The 20,239-nt window shown below is 39.9% G+C and overlaps 1 protein-coding gene and 1 long non-coding RNA gene across 5 annotated transcripts; both read left to right on the top strand.

The window, feature by feature from the left end:
• The first annotated feature begins 675 nt into the window (after nt 1–675).
• Nucleotides 676–8,864, top strand: ralbb (v-ral simian leukemia viral oncogene homolog Bb (ras related)). 2 transcript variants are annotated; one of them, XM_059537796.1, is made up of 5 exons: nt 676–814; nt 1,526–1,671; nt 6,080–6,288; nt 7,789–7,966; nt 8,048–8,864. In XM_059537796.1, the coding sequence occupies exons 2-5, from the start codon at nt 1,558–1,560 to the stop codon at nt 8,165–8,167; spliced, it is 621 nt and encodes a 206-aa protein (XP_059393779.1). In that variant the 5' UTR covers nt 676–814; nt 1,526–1,557; the 3' UTR covers nt 8,168–8,864. The 2 variants fall into 2 exon arrangements, with proteins under 2 accessions (XP_059393779.1, XP_059393780.1); XM_059537797.1 differs by lacking the exon at nt 676–814 and adding an exon at nt 1,113–1,235.
• A 740-nt stretch (nt 8,865–9,604) lies between these two features.
• Nucleotides 9,605–20,066, top strand: LOC132126763 (uncharacterized). Of its 3 annotated transcripts, none has more exons than XR_009427446.1 (4): nt 9,605–9,689; nt 13,474–13,532; nt 13,624–13,781; nt 13,943–14,033. It is a non-coding gene; the product is annotated as an uncharacterized LOC132126763 (long non-coding RNA). The 3 variants fall into 3 exon arrangements; XR_009427448.1 differs by having other exon boundaries at nt 9,653–9,689; nt 13,434–13,532; XR_009427447.1 differs by lacking the exons at nt 13,474–13,532; nt 13,624–13,781; nt 13,943–14,033 and adding an exon at nt 19,334–20,066.
• The last annotated feature ends 173 nt before the right edge of the window (nt 20,067–20,239 follow it).

Here is a 20,239-nt window from a genome sequence, read left to right on the forward strand (position 1 = left end):
AGACCCTTTTTAAATTTGCTACTAATTATTACAAAAGACACAATTTCAAGTGATTATGTATCATCTGGGTTAAATCAAGGTCAAATATTCATGTCTACAGAAACAAAGGACGAAATTTGTGCCTGGAAAATATGAAGGATCCCCTCTGAATGTAACCATTTATAACCAGAAGGTTTTAGACATGGAAAGCAAATGAGCAAAACGTTTAACTGGTTTGAGTGAATGAACGTGTGAACTCGTAAACTGGTCAAGCAGGCGCCACAGAAGCTCATCTAAAGATCACTAATCTCTCTCAAAAAAAAAAAAACTTAAGACTTTCTTGACATCTAGTTATTTGTAAATAGAGAAAATATAAAAAGGGTATATATATATATATAGGACCAAAGTTACATTTTCTTTTAGTTTTATTTCAATAAATATTTTTGTGCCTTAGAACTGCATGTCGAATTACGGATGAAGTTGAAAGTTGTGAAACAGCGCTCCCACTTGCCGAAATAATATTTCACACAGAATAGACCCAGCGTAGTGTTTACGTTTATAAAATATAAATGCAGCAACAACAAAAAAATAAAAATACATAAATAAAAAATATAAACACAAATTATGTAAATGTTTTATGTCTAATTACTTTGATACCGTTAATAAAAGTAAACGCGACGCATGGTGTGAGGCGTCATATCCTTGTGATTTGAATATCCGGTGGGCGGGACTTCGCTGTACTGGAGTAGTGGATCTGATCCCGGTTGACAGAATTATGTTTTAATCGTTCGTACGTGCGAATACAGTCCAAGAGTAGTCACAGATCAAACTAACGGTGAGTGGTCTATGAGAGTTCATGTTGTTTTGATCAGTTTGAAAAAGTTTAATCGGTTTGCGTAGACAACAAATTTGCAGTTTTGAGGTATTTCCTTGGGCGAAGAGCCCCTATGTCTTTGTGGAGAAACTATGTGATTGACTGTTACGAAAGCCAATGAGAGCGCGAGTTGAGGAGGCCCGCCTCATTGTTTGTCTGCTCAACAAATCAAAAGCTAGAAGAGGCGGGCTCTTGTCTAAACAATGAGGAAGGGGTGGTGTCTCCGCGGGATGAAAAAGTTAAAAGAGTAGCTTTTGTCATTTTTTAAAACAACTTGCTTTTTTTGTGATATATTATTATTTTCCGTTTCTTAATGATGATCAATATTCGCTGAAGATGTTTCCATTGCGAAGTAAAATTCAGTGACTAAAGTTGTTCAATGGTACTTTTACTATGTACCATAATAGTCAATGATTGCTATACTCTTATACAGTAGCAAACTAAGAACGTGCTATTTCAGCACTAAAAAATATAATCATGTACTTTAATGTATAAATACACTTTACAATTGTGAAAATTGGATAAAAGTGTCTGCTAAATGACTAAATGTAATTTTGAGGTGTGTGTCACTGGATATGTTGTATGTAGGCTATCAATAATATAAATTATTTTATATGCATATATGTTTTATTTTATTTTTTTATTAATAATTTTTCTTTTGCATGTTTGCAGTCTGGTTCTGCTTCTTCTAGAACACTAAAGTCATGGCAGCTAATAAGAGCAAAACCCAGAGTTCGCTGGTACTGCACAAGGTGATCATGGTGGGCAGCGGCGGCGTGGGGAAATCCGCTCTGACGCTGCAGTTCATGTATGACGAGGTGAGCTCAAAACACTCTCACCGACACACATGCTCCTGCAGAACTCATACTCTTTATTTAAAGGGGTCCTATTATGCTTTTTCACTTTTTCAACTTTAGTTAGTCTGTAATGTTGCTGTTTGAGCATAAAAAAGACCTGCAAAGTTACAAAGCCTAAAGTACAATTCAAAAGGAGATATTTTGTTTAATAGAAATCACTTCTTAAAAACTACAACGAACGACTCGTTTGGACTACAACGCATATTTTCCAGGATTTGACAATCGCAACACACACTGGCCCAGACACTGGCCCAGCTCACCAATCACAGCAAACACTGGCACAGCTCAACAGTCACAGCACACACTGGCCCAGCTCACCAATCGCAGCACACACTGGCCCAGCTCACCAATCGCAACACACACTGGCCCAGCTCACCAATCGCAGCACACACTGGCCCAGACACTGGCCCAGCTCACCAATCACAGCAAACACTGGCAGCTCAACAGTCACAGCACACACTGGCACAGCTCAACAGTCACAGCACACACTGGCACAGCACACACTGGCACAGCTCAACAGTCACAGCACACACTGGCCCAGCTCACCAATCGCAACACACACTGGCCCAGCTCACCAATCGCAACACACACTGGCCCAGCTCACCAATCGCAACACACACTGGCCCAGCTCACCAATCACAGCAAACACTGGCAGCTCACCAATCACAGCAAACACTGGCACAGCTCAACAGTCACAGCACACACTGGCCCAGCTCACCAATCGCAACACACACTGGCCCAGCTCACCAATCGCAGCACACACTGGCCCAGACACTGGCCCAGCTCACCAATCACAGCAAACACTGGCAGCTCAACAGTCACAGCACACACTGGCCCAGCTCACCAATCGCAGCACACACTGGCCCAGCTCACCAATCGCAACACACACTGGCCCAGCTCACCAATCGCAGCACACACTGGCCCAGACACTGGCCCAGCTCACCAATCACAGCAAACACTGGCCCAGCTCACCAATCGCAGCACACACTGGCCCAGCTCACCAATCGCAACACACACTGGCCCAGCTCACCAATCGGAACACACACTGGCCCAGACACTGGCCCAGCTCAACAATCGCAACACACACTGGCCCAGCTCACCAATCACAGCACACACTGGCCCAGACACTGGCCCAGCTCACCAATCGCAACACACACTGGCCCAGCTCAGCAATCGCAGCACACACTGGCCCAGCTCAGCAATCGCAGCACACACTGGTCCAGCTCACCAATCGCAACACACACTGGCCCAGCTCACCAATCGCAGCACACACTGGCCCAGCTCACCAATCGCAACACACACTGACCCAGCTAACCAATCGCAACACACACTGGCCCAGCTAACCAATCGCAGTACACACTGGCCCAGACACTGGCCCAGCTCACCAATCACAGCAAACACTGGCGCAGCTCAACAGTCACAGCACACTGGCCCAGCTCACCAATCGCAGCAAACACTGGGCCAGCTCACCAATCGCAGCAAACACTGGGCCAGCTCACCAATCGCAACACACACTGGCCCAGCTCACCAATCGCAGCAAACACTGGCCCAGCTCACCAATCGCAACACACACTGGCCCAGCTCACCAATCGCAACACACACTGGCCCAGCTCACCAATCGCAACACACACTGGCCCAGCTCACCAATCGCAACACACACTGGCCCAGCTCACCAATCGGAACACACACTGGCCCAGACACTGGCCCAGCTCAACAATCGCAACACACACTGGCCCAGCTCACCAATCACAGCACACACTGGCCCAGACACTGGCCCAGCTCACCAATCACAGCACACACTGGCCCAGCTCAGCAATCGCAACACACACTGGCCCAGCTCACCAATCGCAGCACACACTGGCCCAGACACTGGCCCAGCTCACCAATCGCAGCACACACTGGCCCAGCTCAGCAATCGCAACACACACTGGCCCAGCTCACCAATCGCAGCACACACTGGCCCAGCTCACCAATCGCAGCACACACTGGCTCAGCTCACCAATCGCAACACACACTGGCCCAGCTCACCAATCGCAGCACACACTGGACCAGCTCACCAATCGCAGCACACACTGGCCCAGCTCACCAATCGCAGCACACACTGGCCCAGCTCAGCAATCGCAACCCACACTGGGCCAGCTCACCAATCGCAGCACACACTGGCCCAGCTCACCAATCGCAGCACACACTGGCCCAGCTCAGCAATGGCAGCACACACTGGCCCAGACAGTGGCCCAGCTCACCAATCGCAGCACACACTGGCCCAGCTCAGCAATCGCAACACACACTGGCCCAGCTCACCAATCGCAGCACACACTGGCCCAGACACTGGCCCAGCTCACCAATCGCAGCACACACTGGCCCAGCTCAGCAATCGCAACACACACTGGCCCAGCTCACCAATCGCAGCACACACTGGCCCAGCTCACCAATCGCAGCACACACTGGCCCAGCTCACCAATCGCAGCACACACTGGCCCAGCTCACCAATCGCAACACACACTGGCCCATCTCACCAATCGCAACACACACTGGCCCAGCTCACCAATCGCAACACACACTGGCCCAGCTCACCAATCGCAACACACACTGGCCCAGCTCACCAATCGCAACACACACTGGCCCAGCTCACCAATCGCAACACACACTGGCCCAGCTCACCAATCGCAACACACACTGGCCCAGCTCACCAATCGCAACACACACTGGCCCAGCTCACCAATCGCAGCACACACTGGCCCAGCTCACCAATCGCAGCACACACTGGCCCAGACACTGGCCCATCTCACCAATCGCAGCACACACTGGCCCAGCTCACCAATCGCAGCACACACTGGCCCAGCTCACCAATCGCAACACACACTGGCCCAGCTCACCAATCGCAACACACACTGGCCCAGCTCACCAATTGCAACCCACACTGGCCCAGCTCACCAATCGCAGCACACACTGGCCCAGACACTGGCCCATCTCACCAATCGCAGCACACACTGGCCCAGCTCACCAATCGCAACACACACTGGCCCAGCTCACCAATCGCAACACACACTGGCCCAGCTCACCAATCGCAACACACACTGGCCCAGCTCACCAATTGCAACCCACACTGGCCCAGACACTGGCCCAGCTCACCAATCGCAACACACACTGGCCCAGCTCACCAATCACAGCACACACTGGACCAGCTCACCAATCGCAGCACACACTGGCCCAGCTCACCAATCGCAACACACACTGGCCCATCTCACCAATCGCAACACACACTGGCCCATCTCACCAATCGCAACACACACTGGCCCAGCTCACCAATCGCAACACACACTGGCCCAGCTCACCAATCGCAACACACACTGGCCCAGCTCACCAATCGCAACACACACTGGCCCAGCTCACCAATCGCAACCCACACTGGCCCAGCTCACCAATCGCAGCACACACTGGCCCAGACACTGGCCCATCTCACCAATCGCAGCACACACTGGCCCAGCTCACCAATCGCAGCACACACTGGCCCAGCTCACCAATCGCAACACACACTGGCCCAGCTCACCAATTGCAACCCACACTGGCCCAGCTCACCAATCGCAGCACACACTGGCCCATCTCACCAATCGCAGCACACACTGGCCCAGACACTGGCCCATCTCACCAATCGCAGCACACACTGGCCCAGCTCACCAATCGCAGCACACACTGGCCCAGCTCACCAATTGCAACCCACACTGGCCCAGCTCACCAATCGCAGCACCAGTACCAGCTCGACTCGACTCGGCTCGCTTTTCGCTCCGTTTTCCATTGCAGATAGTACCTCCACAATAGTACCTGGTTGTCATAGCGACGCTGCAGGAAACTGCCGTGACGTAATCTTCTACGCGACACACACCCGCTACCCACACACACAGGACAACCCTGCACTTACACTCAAGCTACAGGAATAGTTCTTTCAAAATATCTTCATTTACACACCTGTCACAACTTTTTGTATTCCAATTACTGTTCTTTTTTATGTATTATAGTTTTAACAAATTTTTTTATTTATTATTTTAAAGTTTTAGTAATTTTGTTTGCGCTGTTGACTTGTTGAATATATATATTTCTGTTCCACCCCATTTATTTTATTTCAGTTTTCGTTATTTTTAATACTTTTATTTCAGTTAACCTTACTGCTAAAATGACCAAAACTTAAACTGAAATAAAATAAATCTAAATCTACCTATATTTGCAATCTAATGTTTACATTTTATTTTATATAACCTTTATTGTTAATAAATAATACGATGTTTAAAAGTGTTGGTTTTAGTTAACAATTACAGCACTGATCCTGAAGGAAGAATTCTCACTGTTGTAACTAATGCTTTGCTCGGCTCAGTTTGTGGAGGACTATGAGCCCACAAAAGCAGACAGTTACCGAAAGAAGGTGGTGCTGGATGGAGAGGAGGTGCAGATTGATATTTTGGATACGGCAGGGCAGGAAGACTACGCTGCCATCAGGGACAACTACTTCCGCAGCGGAGAGGGTTTCCTTCTGGTTTTCTCCATCACAGAGCCCGAGTCCTTCAGCGCCTCGTCAGACTTCAGGTCAGATCTCCACGAGGTTACTGCACTGTATGTTCTCAAAATGATGTTATCATTACAGCCCAAAACTAAACTCTGAAGCTCTCGGATACAGACCAAGTGTTGAGACAAAACCAGCTTTAAAATGAGTGAAAACTGAGATTTATATTTCTTTCTTTAATTCTTTTTTCTAACAACTGGTATGTTATTTATGAGTCAAAATGGGATAAACATCAATATATGAGAGGAACTTTTAAGTGTTATTTCTAGATCTGGAGAAGTCATAGAAATTAATCAAATCGTAAACAAATAAATAATGACTGGAAAACCCCAATAAATGAGAGAATTCCAAAAGTGTGATTTCCAAACCAGGAAAAGTCATGGAAATTCTTAAAATCTTAAACAACAAAACAAATATTGGTGATGTTTATAATGAATACTTTTCTAGTTGTGTTAATGACTAAAGTAATAAAAACTTTGTAATGGAATACGAGTGGAAAAGTAATTAAATATTTTAATATTTAAAAGTCATTTCATATTTCATCTTTATTGCCACTCGTTGAAAACTTTGAAAATAAACAGCTTTGTCATTACAGAAATATTTTGTTGGATATATAAGGGAATTTTAAATGTCTGATATCAAGACCTGGAAAAGTCATGCCAATCAATAAAATCATTAAAAAAAAAAAAATTATGAACAATTTAGAATTAACATTCCGTTACTAGTTATGTCAAGCTCAAACATGTTTCATTGGCTAGAAAAAGCTATTTCTGAGCAAATGAATTATATATATATATATAAAAACTGTAATCACAAACATCTAGAAAAGTCATAAATTCATTGGTAATAAAAAGTGAAACTCTTATCATTCTTGGAGTTGTTTACTATATTGTAATATACTGCCACTCGTAGTTTCTGAAAAATAAAAAATAACTGATCAGCTTGTTGGGTATTTGACGGAATCTTAAAAGCTTTTTTATTGTATATTCATTTTTCAAGCTCTAAAATATTTTGGGGGAATTTAAGTGAAAAAAATATAATATATATATATATATATATATATATGTGTGTGTGTGTATATATATATATATATATATATATATATATATTTATTTTTTTATGAATACAAATATAAATCTTTATAAATATATTTATTGCCATTTCTTATCAATTTAATGCAAGTACTCACCCCAAACATTAGAATGGAAGTGTATCACGGTTTCCACAAAAAATAAATAAATAAAAAATATTATTCAACATTGATAATAATCAGAAATGTTTCTTGAGCAGTAAATCAGAATATTATACAGATTTCTGAAGATCATGTGACACTGAAGACTGGAGTAATGATACTGAAAATTCAGCTGCGCAACACAGAAATAAATTACATTTTAAAAGATATTCACATAGAAAACTGTTATTTTAAATTGCAATAATATAACACAATTTTCCCTGTATTTTTAATCAAGTAAGTGCAGCCTTACAAGTTGTAATTATTGTGTTTGTGCTGCTGGTCCACACAGGGAGCAGATCCTGAGAGTGAAAGCGGAGGATGATAAAATCCCTCTGTTATTGGTGGGGAATAAGTCTGATTTGGAGGACAGGAGGCAGGTTTCTGCGGACGAGGCACGAACCAAAGCGGATGAGTGGTCAGTCCAGTATGTGGAAACGTCAGCCAAAACCAGAGCCAATGTGGATAAGGTTTGTGCATTAAATATCCTGATGCTTTCAGAATGCATGCTCTTGCCATATTTAATCTATAGTGTGTTTTGTTCTTCGAAGGTCTTCTTTGATTTGATGAGGGAGGTGCGGACGAAGAAGATGTCCGAGAACAAGGAGAAGAACGGGAAGAAGAGCGGCAAGAATAAGAAGAGTTTGAAAGAGAGATGCACGCTGCTTTGAGCCACACAAACGCTTGATTCCCACCTCAAGCTTTCCTGTCCTGGACTGAGCCCTTCTTCTGATGATGAGGAGACCAGATCTTCCTCCTGCAGAGTATTTCTTGCCAAATACAATCAAACCAAATTACTTTTTATAGGTTTTCCATGTTGCGGTAATATCAAATCAGTAGCGAAACTCTAATCTGTGAAATGTGTATGCTTTATAACTTTCCGAAAGTATTTTCTTTTTTTTTTCTTTTTTACTCTTAAACACGAGGAATTTTCATTATGCTGCATATCTGGGCCTCATTCATGAAACAGAAATAGAATCAATTTTTAAGTAAATTGTTGCATTGAATTAAATCGGACAATTTGCAACAAACTATTTAGAAATGAATTCTGCTGATGTTTCATGAATTTCTTTTTTCACTATTTTTCACATACATGTATATCTTTTTATGCTAAATACTCGATCTGCCTTTCCCTAAGGAATAGGGCAACAGACATATGCAATGTTTTTTTTTTTTTTGCATTATTGTGCAGCTGAGGAAGGTGAATGTGTTCACTGATTTCACTATGCAAGCTCACCGAATGTGTGGCTTTTATTATAATACAAACACACAATTGAAATTATGATATTTTTGTAATCCAGCCCCTTTATTGATTTCTCTGCCTGGGGATTATAGACCAAATAAACCTTCTCTGAATTTGTTATGAAATCTCTGGGACTCCATATTTGTTACGTTTTGTGTGTCAGTGCTAGAAAGTTTCAACGAGAAAACGCTGGCATTTTTGCATTACACTCTTGTTTCTGAGTTTGATGACCTCCGGAGTTTTGACAAAGGACGGCAGGAGGCCCATAAGAGTTTATGAGAGCAGTAAAATGTGTCCGGAGGTAATCTGTCACCTTGACTTTGAATGTGAGAAACCGTCTATTCAGCATTTAACACCCCACTGTAAAGACACTTGTGATGGGCGTCACTTACACATGCACAAGTCTGAGGATGCTTCCACATTCAGGATGCAAGCAAGCTGGACGACAGGCTCCAAATAAATCAATAAATCGAAACAACAATATTAATCTAAGAATTCCAGAGTTAGTCAATGCAATCTTTTTGTGTTTTGAAAAATAAAATGATTAAAAAATAAGGAATTTTTTAAAATAAATTGTTGCCCTTTGTTATGATAAAATAAAAATTCGTTTTTACTTAATGTGTATAATGTGAAGACTTCCAAATCCTTAGTTTTAGCAAAAAATAGTATTAGTAGTGAATAATAAAATATTGTGTAGTAGGTAAATGTTTTTCATTTTGCCTAATACATAGTCGTGTAGCATATACTGATTTTATCATCCTGCAGTTCCGCTCTCGGCCAGCAGAGGTCAGTGTGAGTTCAGCTCACCAGCAGAAACGCTCCAACGGAAAACACGTTTGAATCACATTATCAATTTCCTCCCGCCAAAATCTTAAGTGGGACGTTTACCGTTACTCTGTTTATTTCCCGCTGAGGTAAATCTGACGGTGACGATTGGATGTACATATAACGTAAGTGCAGGGTTATGAATATTATAGGGTTTATTTTTAAATCGTTTGATAAATAACGTGTAACTTTACTTTTTCATCAATGTAATTTGGTACTTGACATGTCAAATGTTATGCTTATGTCCTATCTATCTATCTAGACCTGCATTCATTTTAAAACATGTATGGTGTAAAGAGAATTACGAAAAGATGTGGAAATGTTAAATTAAATTATGTTCAGAATTGAAAAAATATATATATTTCTCAAGATTAATTGAAGCCTATGTTTCACAAGGCAAAAGTTTTTCACTTAAAATGTTACACAAAGTGCATTTAATTCAAACTATCTATCTATCTATTGATTGTTTTTTGTTTGTTACTTCTATTAATCTGGTTCTATCTTTAATTTAAAATCTATCATTCTGTATAATGCTGTGTCTATCTATGGTTCTATTAATCTATCATAAGTTTTATCATTCTGTCTATCATTCTCTATAATATTCCCTTTAATATTTTATCTATCTCTCTGTCAGACTATATATTAGTCCTTATCTATCAGTCCATCTATGAATTGCTGTCTATATCTTTCCTTTTGTGCTTTGTCTCAAACCTCTCCTTCCTTCTCACTTGCTGTTGCTTTGGGCCTTTTCTCTTTAAGACTATAATCTCTCTTCTCTCTGTTGTAGATGATACATCAAAAACTGAATAAATAAATAACACTTCGGTAAATCTTCAATGCATAAACATCTTAGAAAAGCAGTTTTTAGGAGCAAATGTCCCCCTGGGGCTGTATTTCAGAGTACTTTGTTGTTTGTGATTGTTCCATATGTGTCCAGCAGAGGGCAGGCGTGTGATGGACTGACCCACACTTGTAACTTCAGGAACTTCCAGTCGATTCTTCAGCTTCTGCATCGAGGATGTGATGTCAAAGCACATGACCAGAATCACCAGCACCCTGTATAGAGATTCAAATCATCTCAAGTTATAGACTAGCTTATGTTTATACCAACTAATCAACAGCTGAAAGACTGATTAGTTCCAGCACCCTCAAAGCCACATTGCTGGCACACTCGCTGTGCAAGAGCATTCAAACGAAGATGTCTGGAGAAAACAAACAACACAGACATCAGCCGATCAGAAAATGATGTTGTCAGTGATGTCACTCACTTATGAAGTACTCCTGCAGACTTTCAATGAGGCATCCTTGAGGAATGATGACCAGCAAAAGGTCATTTAAATCCTCTCGGAAGCTCACTTGGAAGCCACAGCTGAAACAACAGAAGAACATGAGTCTGGAACCAGTGCAGGTGTGGACATGTGATGCTACCTGTCACAGAACAGGTGTATTTAGGCCAGAAGCTAGCCCTCCTTCTTCAGATGGGCCAGGCAAACCATCAGGAACTCATGGGCGACCCGAGAGGAGAAAGAGCGAAGGATAAGGTCAACTTCTTTACCTGCTAATGGTCTCCAAAGAAATCTGGATGCCAAGTTTAAATGCATCTCTTCACCGTAGACAAGAGCTTTGCCTTGAGATTCTTGTCATTGCTTGTCAGCCTCATCATAAATTAGCCAACAGTTGCCTAAAACTGTGACAGGAGGTCTACAGTTAGGAATCAGCTGTGAAAGGCACTTTATACAGTATGTGAATATGTACAGTCAAACCAAGAAATATATGATTTTTGATATTTATTTGTACTAGTGGGTGCAGGACCCTATATAGTTAATTAATGTTGGTGAGTATAGCAAAATAAAATAAACTGACATATTATATCCAAAAAGTCTTCATACAGTGGACTACCAGTAAAATTGATTCAAAACGTAACACTTTGATATGACCATGTTTTGCTTTAATGTTTTTTTCGTTAATTGCTAATGTGATCTTTTAACACCACATGCTGAACTAAATTAAGCATTGCTTGGTAATTGATTGACTTACATTGGCATTATCATCTAATTGCAGCTATTCAACCAAATTCATTAAATACCTTTCTATCAAAGTTATCTGACATTATAAAGATGGATTTTGTTCTGACACAGTTTAACTATGAATTCTTGTCATATTTTATTACTATATTATAAATAAAAGCGAATAAACTGTGATAACGTGAGAAATGTTGAAGGCGTCTGAATACATTTTGGTTTGACTGTACATTCAATCCAGCATTTGGATTCAAATTACTATGAAAGTGTCCTGCATGCAATAGAATTATAAGAGTTTCTTAAAAAGTGTACATGCGCATCAACATCTTTCTTGAAAACAAAAAAGGAAGGATTTTTTTTTAATGTACATTTTATGAATGAAAATTTGGCAAGAAATTAATAACAGATTTAAAGAGAGAAGGGTCTAGATTGAAGGAGTAACCAAAAACTAATTTTGGGGGGATATACAGAAGTTTGGACATAAAAATATTTTTAACACAATTGGATAAGTCAACCCAGAACACTTTACAGTAATCAAAATAAATGATTGATTGTTTCTTCAGACTGAAGTCAAAAGGAGCAAATGAGGGAAGTACTATTTGTAGTTTACAGGTATGGGTAATTTTAATAGAGACTTCAACAAGTTTATTAGATGATGATGACATCACTGAATCAAGGATGAACTGCCTTGAACTAAAATATTAACTCTTTACTATTGTCCTTGTTTTAGAGCTGCTTTACAGCAGAATTGATTTTTGTTTCCATTATTAACACACTATTTTCCTGTTTAAAGCTGCTTAAGTGGGAAAAAGGGGAGATGTTCAGCCAGTTTCCCCAGTTTTGGTCAGATTTTTATTTATGCTTATCTGATCTAATTTTGTAAATTACTTTTCTTTCGGTTGATGCTGATGTAGCACACACATGCGCTGTGCTGTGTTTACTTTCTGAGCAAAGCATGCCAAAGCGCCATGATACTCAATGCACCATGATTTTTGAATAAAGTCTTTAGTTTAGTTTTTTTGCACAACAAAAAGTATTCTCGTAGCTTCATAAAATTACGATTGAATCACTGATGCCAGATGGATTATTTTGTCTATGTTCTTGGTACCTTTCTGGACTCTTGCTGTCTGTGGAGGGTCAGAAAGCTTTTGGATTTCTCACTTTTAGTATGTTTATTCATTTGTTCATATACTCTTTTAAAAATATTATTTTACGCTGTTCTCGCAACTTAAAAAAAATTCATTATTTTTTTTTATTTCACTAGTACTAATATATTTTATTTTCCAATATGTATAAGTGAATTTGATTTCTGATCTGTTGTGTCTGAAGAAAATTTATTTCATGGTGTTTTGATGTATCTATCAATTATTCAGTCGATACCTTTACGTTTGAGTTAAAAAAAATCAAGAATTTTATATTTGCATATATTTTCTTATTCAGATCTTATGTAAGTTATGTAAAAAAATATATTTTGTAGACCTCTTTTAAAAAATTAAGAAGTCTCGGAATAAAATAATAATAATAAAATATTGCTTAAATTCATTTAGCAGAAAATTATGATCTGGAAATTGTACATTTATACTTTTTGCCTCCCATTCTGATTAGTGTTTCAGGTTTATTTGCTCAGAATGGCACTGTGGTTTTTCACCCTGGATCAGTTTGTGCTCCTGCAGGATCAAATGTGTCTCTGAGATCCAAATGTTTATATACTGGATGGATATTTCAGTCATGGAAACTCTATGTATCTTAGTAAACTTAGGAAACTAGTGGATCTTAGTAAGGACTCTGGGTACAGGTATATAAAAGGTTTATTGCACTGGTGTTACCTACACATTCATGGTCTAAAAGAGACAGACGCTGGCACATATTACATGAGCTTCGTTTAAAGAGAACGAAACACCTGATTTACTTTAAATAGTCCATCAGAATTCACTGTACATGTCACAGGTAAATATTACTTTCACTTGGTATGCATCTTTCATTTACATTCTAGAGAGAGATAAATCTGATATATAGAGACCGATGTGTGTTTTATTAGATGTTCAGGTGTCTGTGGACTCTGATTGTGTGACTGAAGGGCAGAACGTCACACTGACCTGTAAGACCGGCTGTCCTCTGAAACAAACCTTTATCTGGTTCAAGAACGGGCTTCGTTTGGATCTCAGTTATTCTGGGGATCAGCTGCATGTTTCTGCAGTGAGCCGTGAGGATTCAGGACGATAGTCGTGTGCACTGAAACACTTTGAAACATTCCCATCTGCAGAAACACTCCTCGATGTCACCTGTGAGTAAAACATGAGAAGCATACTTGATCTATGTGTCATTGTGCATATCTGATTGATTATTTATTTCTCCAGATGTGTCGTATGAGAGCGCTGGAATCATAACGCTGTCGTCTCTCCTGATTCCTGTGGTTCTGCTGCTGGTTTGTGCAGCTTTCTGGTTGATGTGAGTCTGTGATCTGGTTCTGGATCTTGAGATCTAGTGATGTCTTCATTTTCAACTCAACTGCGGTCACCTTTACCATTGTTCAGCAAATTATTTACAGTAGAAATCCGGTCATTTCGTAATGAAATCCACACTATTGGGAATTTCGCCACACAGATTTCACTCGGTTTAGTTGGTCACACAAATTCGCTGATGACTATCAGAAAACTGATTTAAAAATTATTTTTGTGTCGGTGCCGATATATATATATATATATATATATATATATATATATATTCTTTGTGGGCAGTGCGCCAACATACAGTGCTGTTGCATTACAGGTGTCCCTGATCTGAAAATACCAAAACTAAACCTTTAAAAAAATATATTGCACTATTGACAATAGACAATCAACTTTTTTCTAACCTTCATAACAATGTCACTTTTTTTTGTTGAACAGAATGAAAAAACAGCAAAATCTGAGAAGAACTAAAGGAAACGAAAAAACATAAACATAACCAGTTTTTTAATAGACCAATGTAGAAATTCTTATATGAACTTTTGATATGTCTTTTTCTTCAGAATGTCACTGTGTACGAAAATGACCAGACACTGGTGGATTGGTGCGATGCATCGGAGTACACTTGTGTTTACTTTAGGCTACACAAAAAACTGCACCGTAAAACTTTTGCAGAGGATACTGTATGTCACGTGACATTGTTGCCCCCTAGTGAACATCGCAACAACTAGAGTATTCTTGTATAGTACACAAACAGAATATGTGTCTATAGGCTACAGTTTGTCTTTCAAGTGTCTGCCCTGATTCATTTTGATCAATGGTTTTCTTTTTGTTGAACTGAAAAGTCCCCCAATTTACTTGAATTTACCCTGATAAAAGTGAAAATGTCTTTCTCTTTAGAGACAAAATGTAAAATTGTTAGACGGCTCTTAGTGCCAGTGCATGCAAATAAAAGCCTTGTGAGCGCAGTGAAGCATTCATCTGTAGACACACCTCTGACATCCAGTTTGCATCAAAAACACTATAAGGCTAAAGGTTAAAAAAAGTCTCCTTGGTTATAAACTTTATTTCAACCCACAATCAAATAAACAAAATAAATAAATGTTGTGTTGGTTTGGCTTTTAGGAGTGCAGTAAAATAAGATTAGATAAGATTGTCATGAAATCAATCATAAATGTGCTGCACATTAATTCGCATTCCTTTGCAACCATAAAATGATCAGCTGTTTCTTTTACGGAAATAACATTATAGGCTCTGCTACTTACGGTAAAAGAAAGATATGCTGTAATTTTATTCAAATGCATTATTTTGAAGTCTAATTTAAAATATTGCTATAAAGAAACATACTTTAATTTCATATCTGCTACTGTAGATGTAAATTGCACAGATAATATACAGTTAATCATACAGATTAATCTAACAGCATTAACTACAGCAATGAATAAAACATTTTTTTTTAATGTAGGCTACTTGTCATTTCTTCCACAAAGTCATTGATGAGTTACAATAAGAGTAGATTCATTTGAAGCAGAATACAACATCTGTTCATCAAATTACACCATTCATATAAAGTAATAAGATAGTGACTGCCGTGATGAGCACGAGGCCTATGCATAAAGCGATATTGTTCAGGATCAATGCCGATCTGGAGCTCCTCATTGCTGACTCTCGGTTTCCAGCCTCATTAGCATCTCGAGTCTGTGAAAACAAATGCCAAGCATCTTAAAAGTGAGTTTGAAATCCCCTTTATATCCAGAAGCTTCAGATATTGTGTAATAGATTTCAGTCCATGCAATTACAACATGATAAAATTAAGTGTTGGTGAAATCAAGCACCATTTGTATTAATATTAGTTTTTTCACTCTTTCAAACTAATAATCCTGTATTTTCATTTTGTAATATCATATTATCCGATTTATTTTGTGAACTGTCTGTGAATGCCTGTGTGTGACTTTCAATTCAATTCATTTTTGTGGTGGAGTTCATGAGCAACTTGCTCAAATACGATCTTTCCAACATGACTTGAATGCACCATAACAACAACAAATATTCACGATAAGAAACGTCACCATAATATAAGCAGCATAAGGAGCTGTTTTGTACAGATTAAAATAACTGAACACAAAGCAGGCCTCACTCATTAAACTACAAATGCCGCTCTTTGGTTAAAAATGAAGTTGGTAGATCATTGCTTTTGATGACTGCAAATGTACAGTAGGCTAAATCCAAGGTTCAAAGTTATAACCTTAATAATACTTTAATCGCTGGTGTAAATCATATAATTGAGCTGTCTGACGAGATAACTATGACATCATTAATTTATAGGAACTGTAAATATAAAATATAACTGTCTGGTTTCCTGGCCTTCAGTATAGAGGACATAGTCACCAGATTTGATATGATGCAAATATCACAGCACATTAACATGCTCATTAAGTAAGGAATAATTGACGACGGGCCATTCAATTATTAGAAAAATAATGCACACCCACCTCGGGTGGTGATGCGGTGTAATAATTCAACGGCCCGGAGTCAATTATTACATGCTGCTAAAATTGTCAGGGCAGTGCTGACAACACCTTTTTATGCAAACTGCGTGACCGTTATTACAGTTAACTATGCGAAGTATGGAACTGTAATGCGGTCAAGAGAGCTGCCTGGAACTACATTCGCCGTGAGTTTCTCAGAAAATAATTGCACACCTCAGAACATTCGACTGCCAATTAGATTCAAGCATTCAATGGCCCCGTAGTATAAAATCTTTTATAATCTATGTAAATATCTATAGGTCACTTTATGAAACTTCCAAGAGAAAGTTATGATACATTTCTGTACAATTTAAAACATTATATATGTATATATATTATCTTTAAACATAATTTAAGCTAAAAATCTCTTCTTAATCTGCCTCCTCCTCCATCGACTCTTACAGCTGACGACTTTGCAGTTTTCTTCACAAATAAGACAAGAACCATCAGTGACCAATTCTTCACACCGCAGACTGATGATAACTTCACAATGACCAATGCACACTCTCTCTCCCCCTTCTCTCCACTCTCAGAGACGGATGTTTCCAAACTTATCCTGTCCAGTCATCCTACCACTTGTCCACTTGATCGATCCCCACTCACCTCCTTCAAGTGATTTCTTCTTCAGTCATACCTTCACTTACTCACATTATCAACTCCTCTCTTCGCTCTGGAACATTTTCCTCAGCATATAAGCAGGCTCGGGTAAGCCCACTGCTTAAGAAACCATCTCTAAATCCAGCACTTTTAGAAAACTACAGACCAGTATCCCTTCTTCCATTCATTGCAAAGACACTTGAGCAAGCGGTGTTCAACCAGCTCTCTATGTTTCTTGTACAGAACAACCTCCTGGACAGCAACCAATCTGGCTTCAAAAGTGGCCACTCAACTGAGACTGCTCTGCTCTCGGTTACTGAAGCCCTGCGACTAGCAAGAGCAGCTTCAAAATCCCCAGTACTCATCTTACTGGACCTGTCTGCTGCTTTTGACACCATTAATCACCAGATTCTCCTGTCCACCCTCAGAAAGATGGGCATATCTGGAACTGCACTCCTGTGGGTTAAGTCCTACCTCTCAGATACTGTAGATCCTTCAGTGTATTTTGGAGGGGTGATGTTTTTAAGTCACAACAACTCGCTACTGGGGTTCCTCAGGGCTCAGTACTTTGACCACTTCTCTTCTCCATCTACATGACGTCATTAGGATCTGTCATTCAGAAGCATGGCTTTGCCTATAACTGCTATTCTGATGACACTCAACTCTACTTCTCATTCCAACCAGATGACCCGACGGTAGCTGCTCTCATTGCAGCCAGGCTGAGTGACATTTTAGCTCGATGAATGACCAACACCTTCAGCTCAACCTTACTGAGACAGAACTGCTGGTGGTTCCAGCTAACCCATTGTTTCATCACATCTTCTCTATACAGCTGGGTTCATCAACAATAACTCTTTCCAGGACAGCCAGAAACCTAGGAGTTGTGATGGATCATCAGTTTAGCTTCACAGACCATATTGCTACAACGACCTGGTCCTTCAGATTTGCCTTATACAACATTAGGAAGATTAGACCATTCCTCTCAGAGCAAGCCACCCAACTTCTTGTCCAAGCTCTTGTTCTCTCCAGACTGGACTATTGTAATGCTCTCCTGGCGGGCCTTCCTGCATTTACTGTCAAGCCTCTGCAACTGATCCAGAATGCAGCAGTGAGGGTTGTCTTCAATGAGCCAAAAAAAGCTCACGTTACTCCTCTCCTCATCAGGTTACACTGGCTACCAGTAGCCGCTCGCATCAAATTCAAGGTACGGATGCTTGCCTACAAGACGACCACTGGCATGGCACCAACATACCTAACTAAACTCACTAGTTCCATCTTATGTGCCCTCCAGAAGTTTGCATTGTGCAAGTGAACGATGCCTTGTGGTGCCATCCCAAAGAGGTTCAAAATCACTCTCACGGACCTTTTCCTGGACTGTGCCCAGCTGGTGGAATGACCTCCCAATCTCAATTCGAACAGCGGAGTCTTGTATCTCCAAACGTCTAAAGACTCATCTTTTTCGACAGCACTTAACCAACTAATACTAGCACTTACCTTTTCTTTTCTTGTCTATCATATTCTTGGCTTCGTGTTCTGTACTAGACTAACTGAGACTTGTCATGGCACTTGGGTACTGTTGTTGTTCTCTTGTTGGTCTGATTGCTTCTATTTTTCTCATTTGTAAGTCGCTTTGGATAAAATCGTCTGCTAAATGATTAAATTTAAATGTTAAATTTGAATTAAAATTTAAAGTATTTCAGGTAAAAGTATTTAAATTTAAAGACTTTAAACAGTTTAACACGTTAAAGCCCGGTTTCACAGATAGTGCTTAGATTAGGATTAGATCATAGTTAAATTAGGACATTAAAGCAATTTTTATAAACATGCTTAAGGAATAAAACATTACTGGTGTGCATCTTGAGACAAAACAAAGACACTCATATATTTTAAGATCAGTCAGTGCAAGTTTCTTTCTGTTGAAACAGTTCACACTTACATTTTAGTCTAGGACTAGGCTTAAGCCTTGTCTGTGAAACCGGGGGTAAGACTTTCTTTGTCTGTTATAATGTTTAAAATTGTAAGTAATTTAATTTAAACATTTAATTTTCCTTTAATTGTTGCATACTATATTTATCATTGGAGCTATACATTTTATAATTTGTATTAGTAATTCATATAATGCAAATAAATATTCTCAAAATTAAGAAAATGTCTAGAATGAAGACTTACATTGCAGGAGTAGATGGTAGCAGCGATGCCCAGAGGTAAACAGCAGCAAAGCAAGGTAAAGATGGAGTAGCACATGTAATCTGGTGTTGGAGTGGCTGGCGGTGTGGGGGTCATGAACACAGTGGGCTGAACTGTGACCCCAGTTTGACCAACATACGCTGCTTGGGGATGCACAGGCATCTCTGGATATGACTGATGGACATACTGGCCCTGATGGCCTCCTGGAGCTCCATACGGTTGGTTTGGATACCCATAAGGATTGGGATTGACTCTTGGAATCTGGTATCCTGCGTTGGGATAGTACGGAGGTGGCACAGACTGACCCATCCTTGACTTCTCCAGATGATCCTGTTCATCCTGAGGGTCAGTGAATGCAAGGTTTATTCTTCCGACTGGTGGTCCTTGATTATACATTTTCTTGTTCTTCTGTAAGTGTACTAAATGATCTTGATATTTGTTCTCTTTCGTTTCAGTCTCTGTTGAGATGCTCCTCGCTGAACACTGGTTTATCTGCAGACTTTACTGAACCTTGTCCTCTAATGGTGATGTGTAGATTAATAGCAGTTCAATGGGAGTTCAATGTATCTCCTACAAGCATCAAACCACCTCCCATTGAACTGCTATTTATCTTTTCAGTGTATGATAATGCTTCAGTTTATCTGAGTATTATTCTAACACAATGTTTCTGTTTTCTAAAGTTTGCGAAAACTGTAAATGGCCATAAAATGAGTTTGTGTAAATCCTTTATTTTTAACGAGCTCTTGTGAATAGCCTGTAAATGAAAACATGTGAAAACATAATGATAATAAAGACAAACCAAAAATAATTTTAAAATAATCTGTAAATAGTTTATGCTCATTAAATAACCCAGTTCCCCATGTGCTTCAATAACATTTTTCCACAACTTGTAACA

Source organism: Carassius carassius, chromosome 44, assembly GCF_963082965.1.
Source record: "Carassius carassius chromosome 44, fCarCar2.1, whole genome shotgun sequence".
NCBI lineage: Eukaryota > Metazoa > Chordata > Actinopteri > Cypriniformes > Cyprinidae > Carassius > Carassius carassius.

Bases quoted from the DNA above. Each gene is read 5' to 3' on its own strand.
- ralbb (XM_059537796.1), top strand. From the start codon at position 1,558: ATGGCAGCTAATAAGAGCAAAACCCAGAGTTCGCTGGTACTGCACAAG. The intron at 1,672-6,079 runs GTGAGCTCAAAA...TGCTCGGCTCAG, and splicing joins TGCAGTTCATGTATGACGAG to TTTGTGGAGGACTATGAGCC. The intron at 7,967-8,047 runs GTTTGTGCATTA...TGTTCTTCGAAG, and splicing joins CCAGAGCCAATGTGGATAAG to GTCTTCTTTGATTTGATGAG.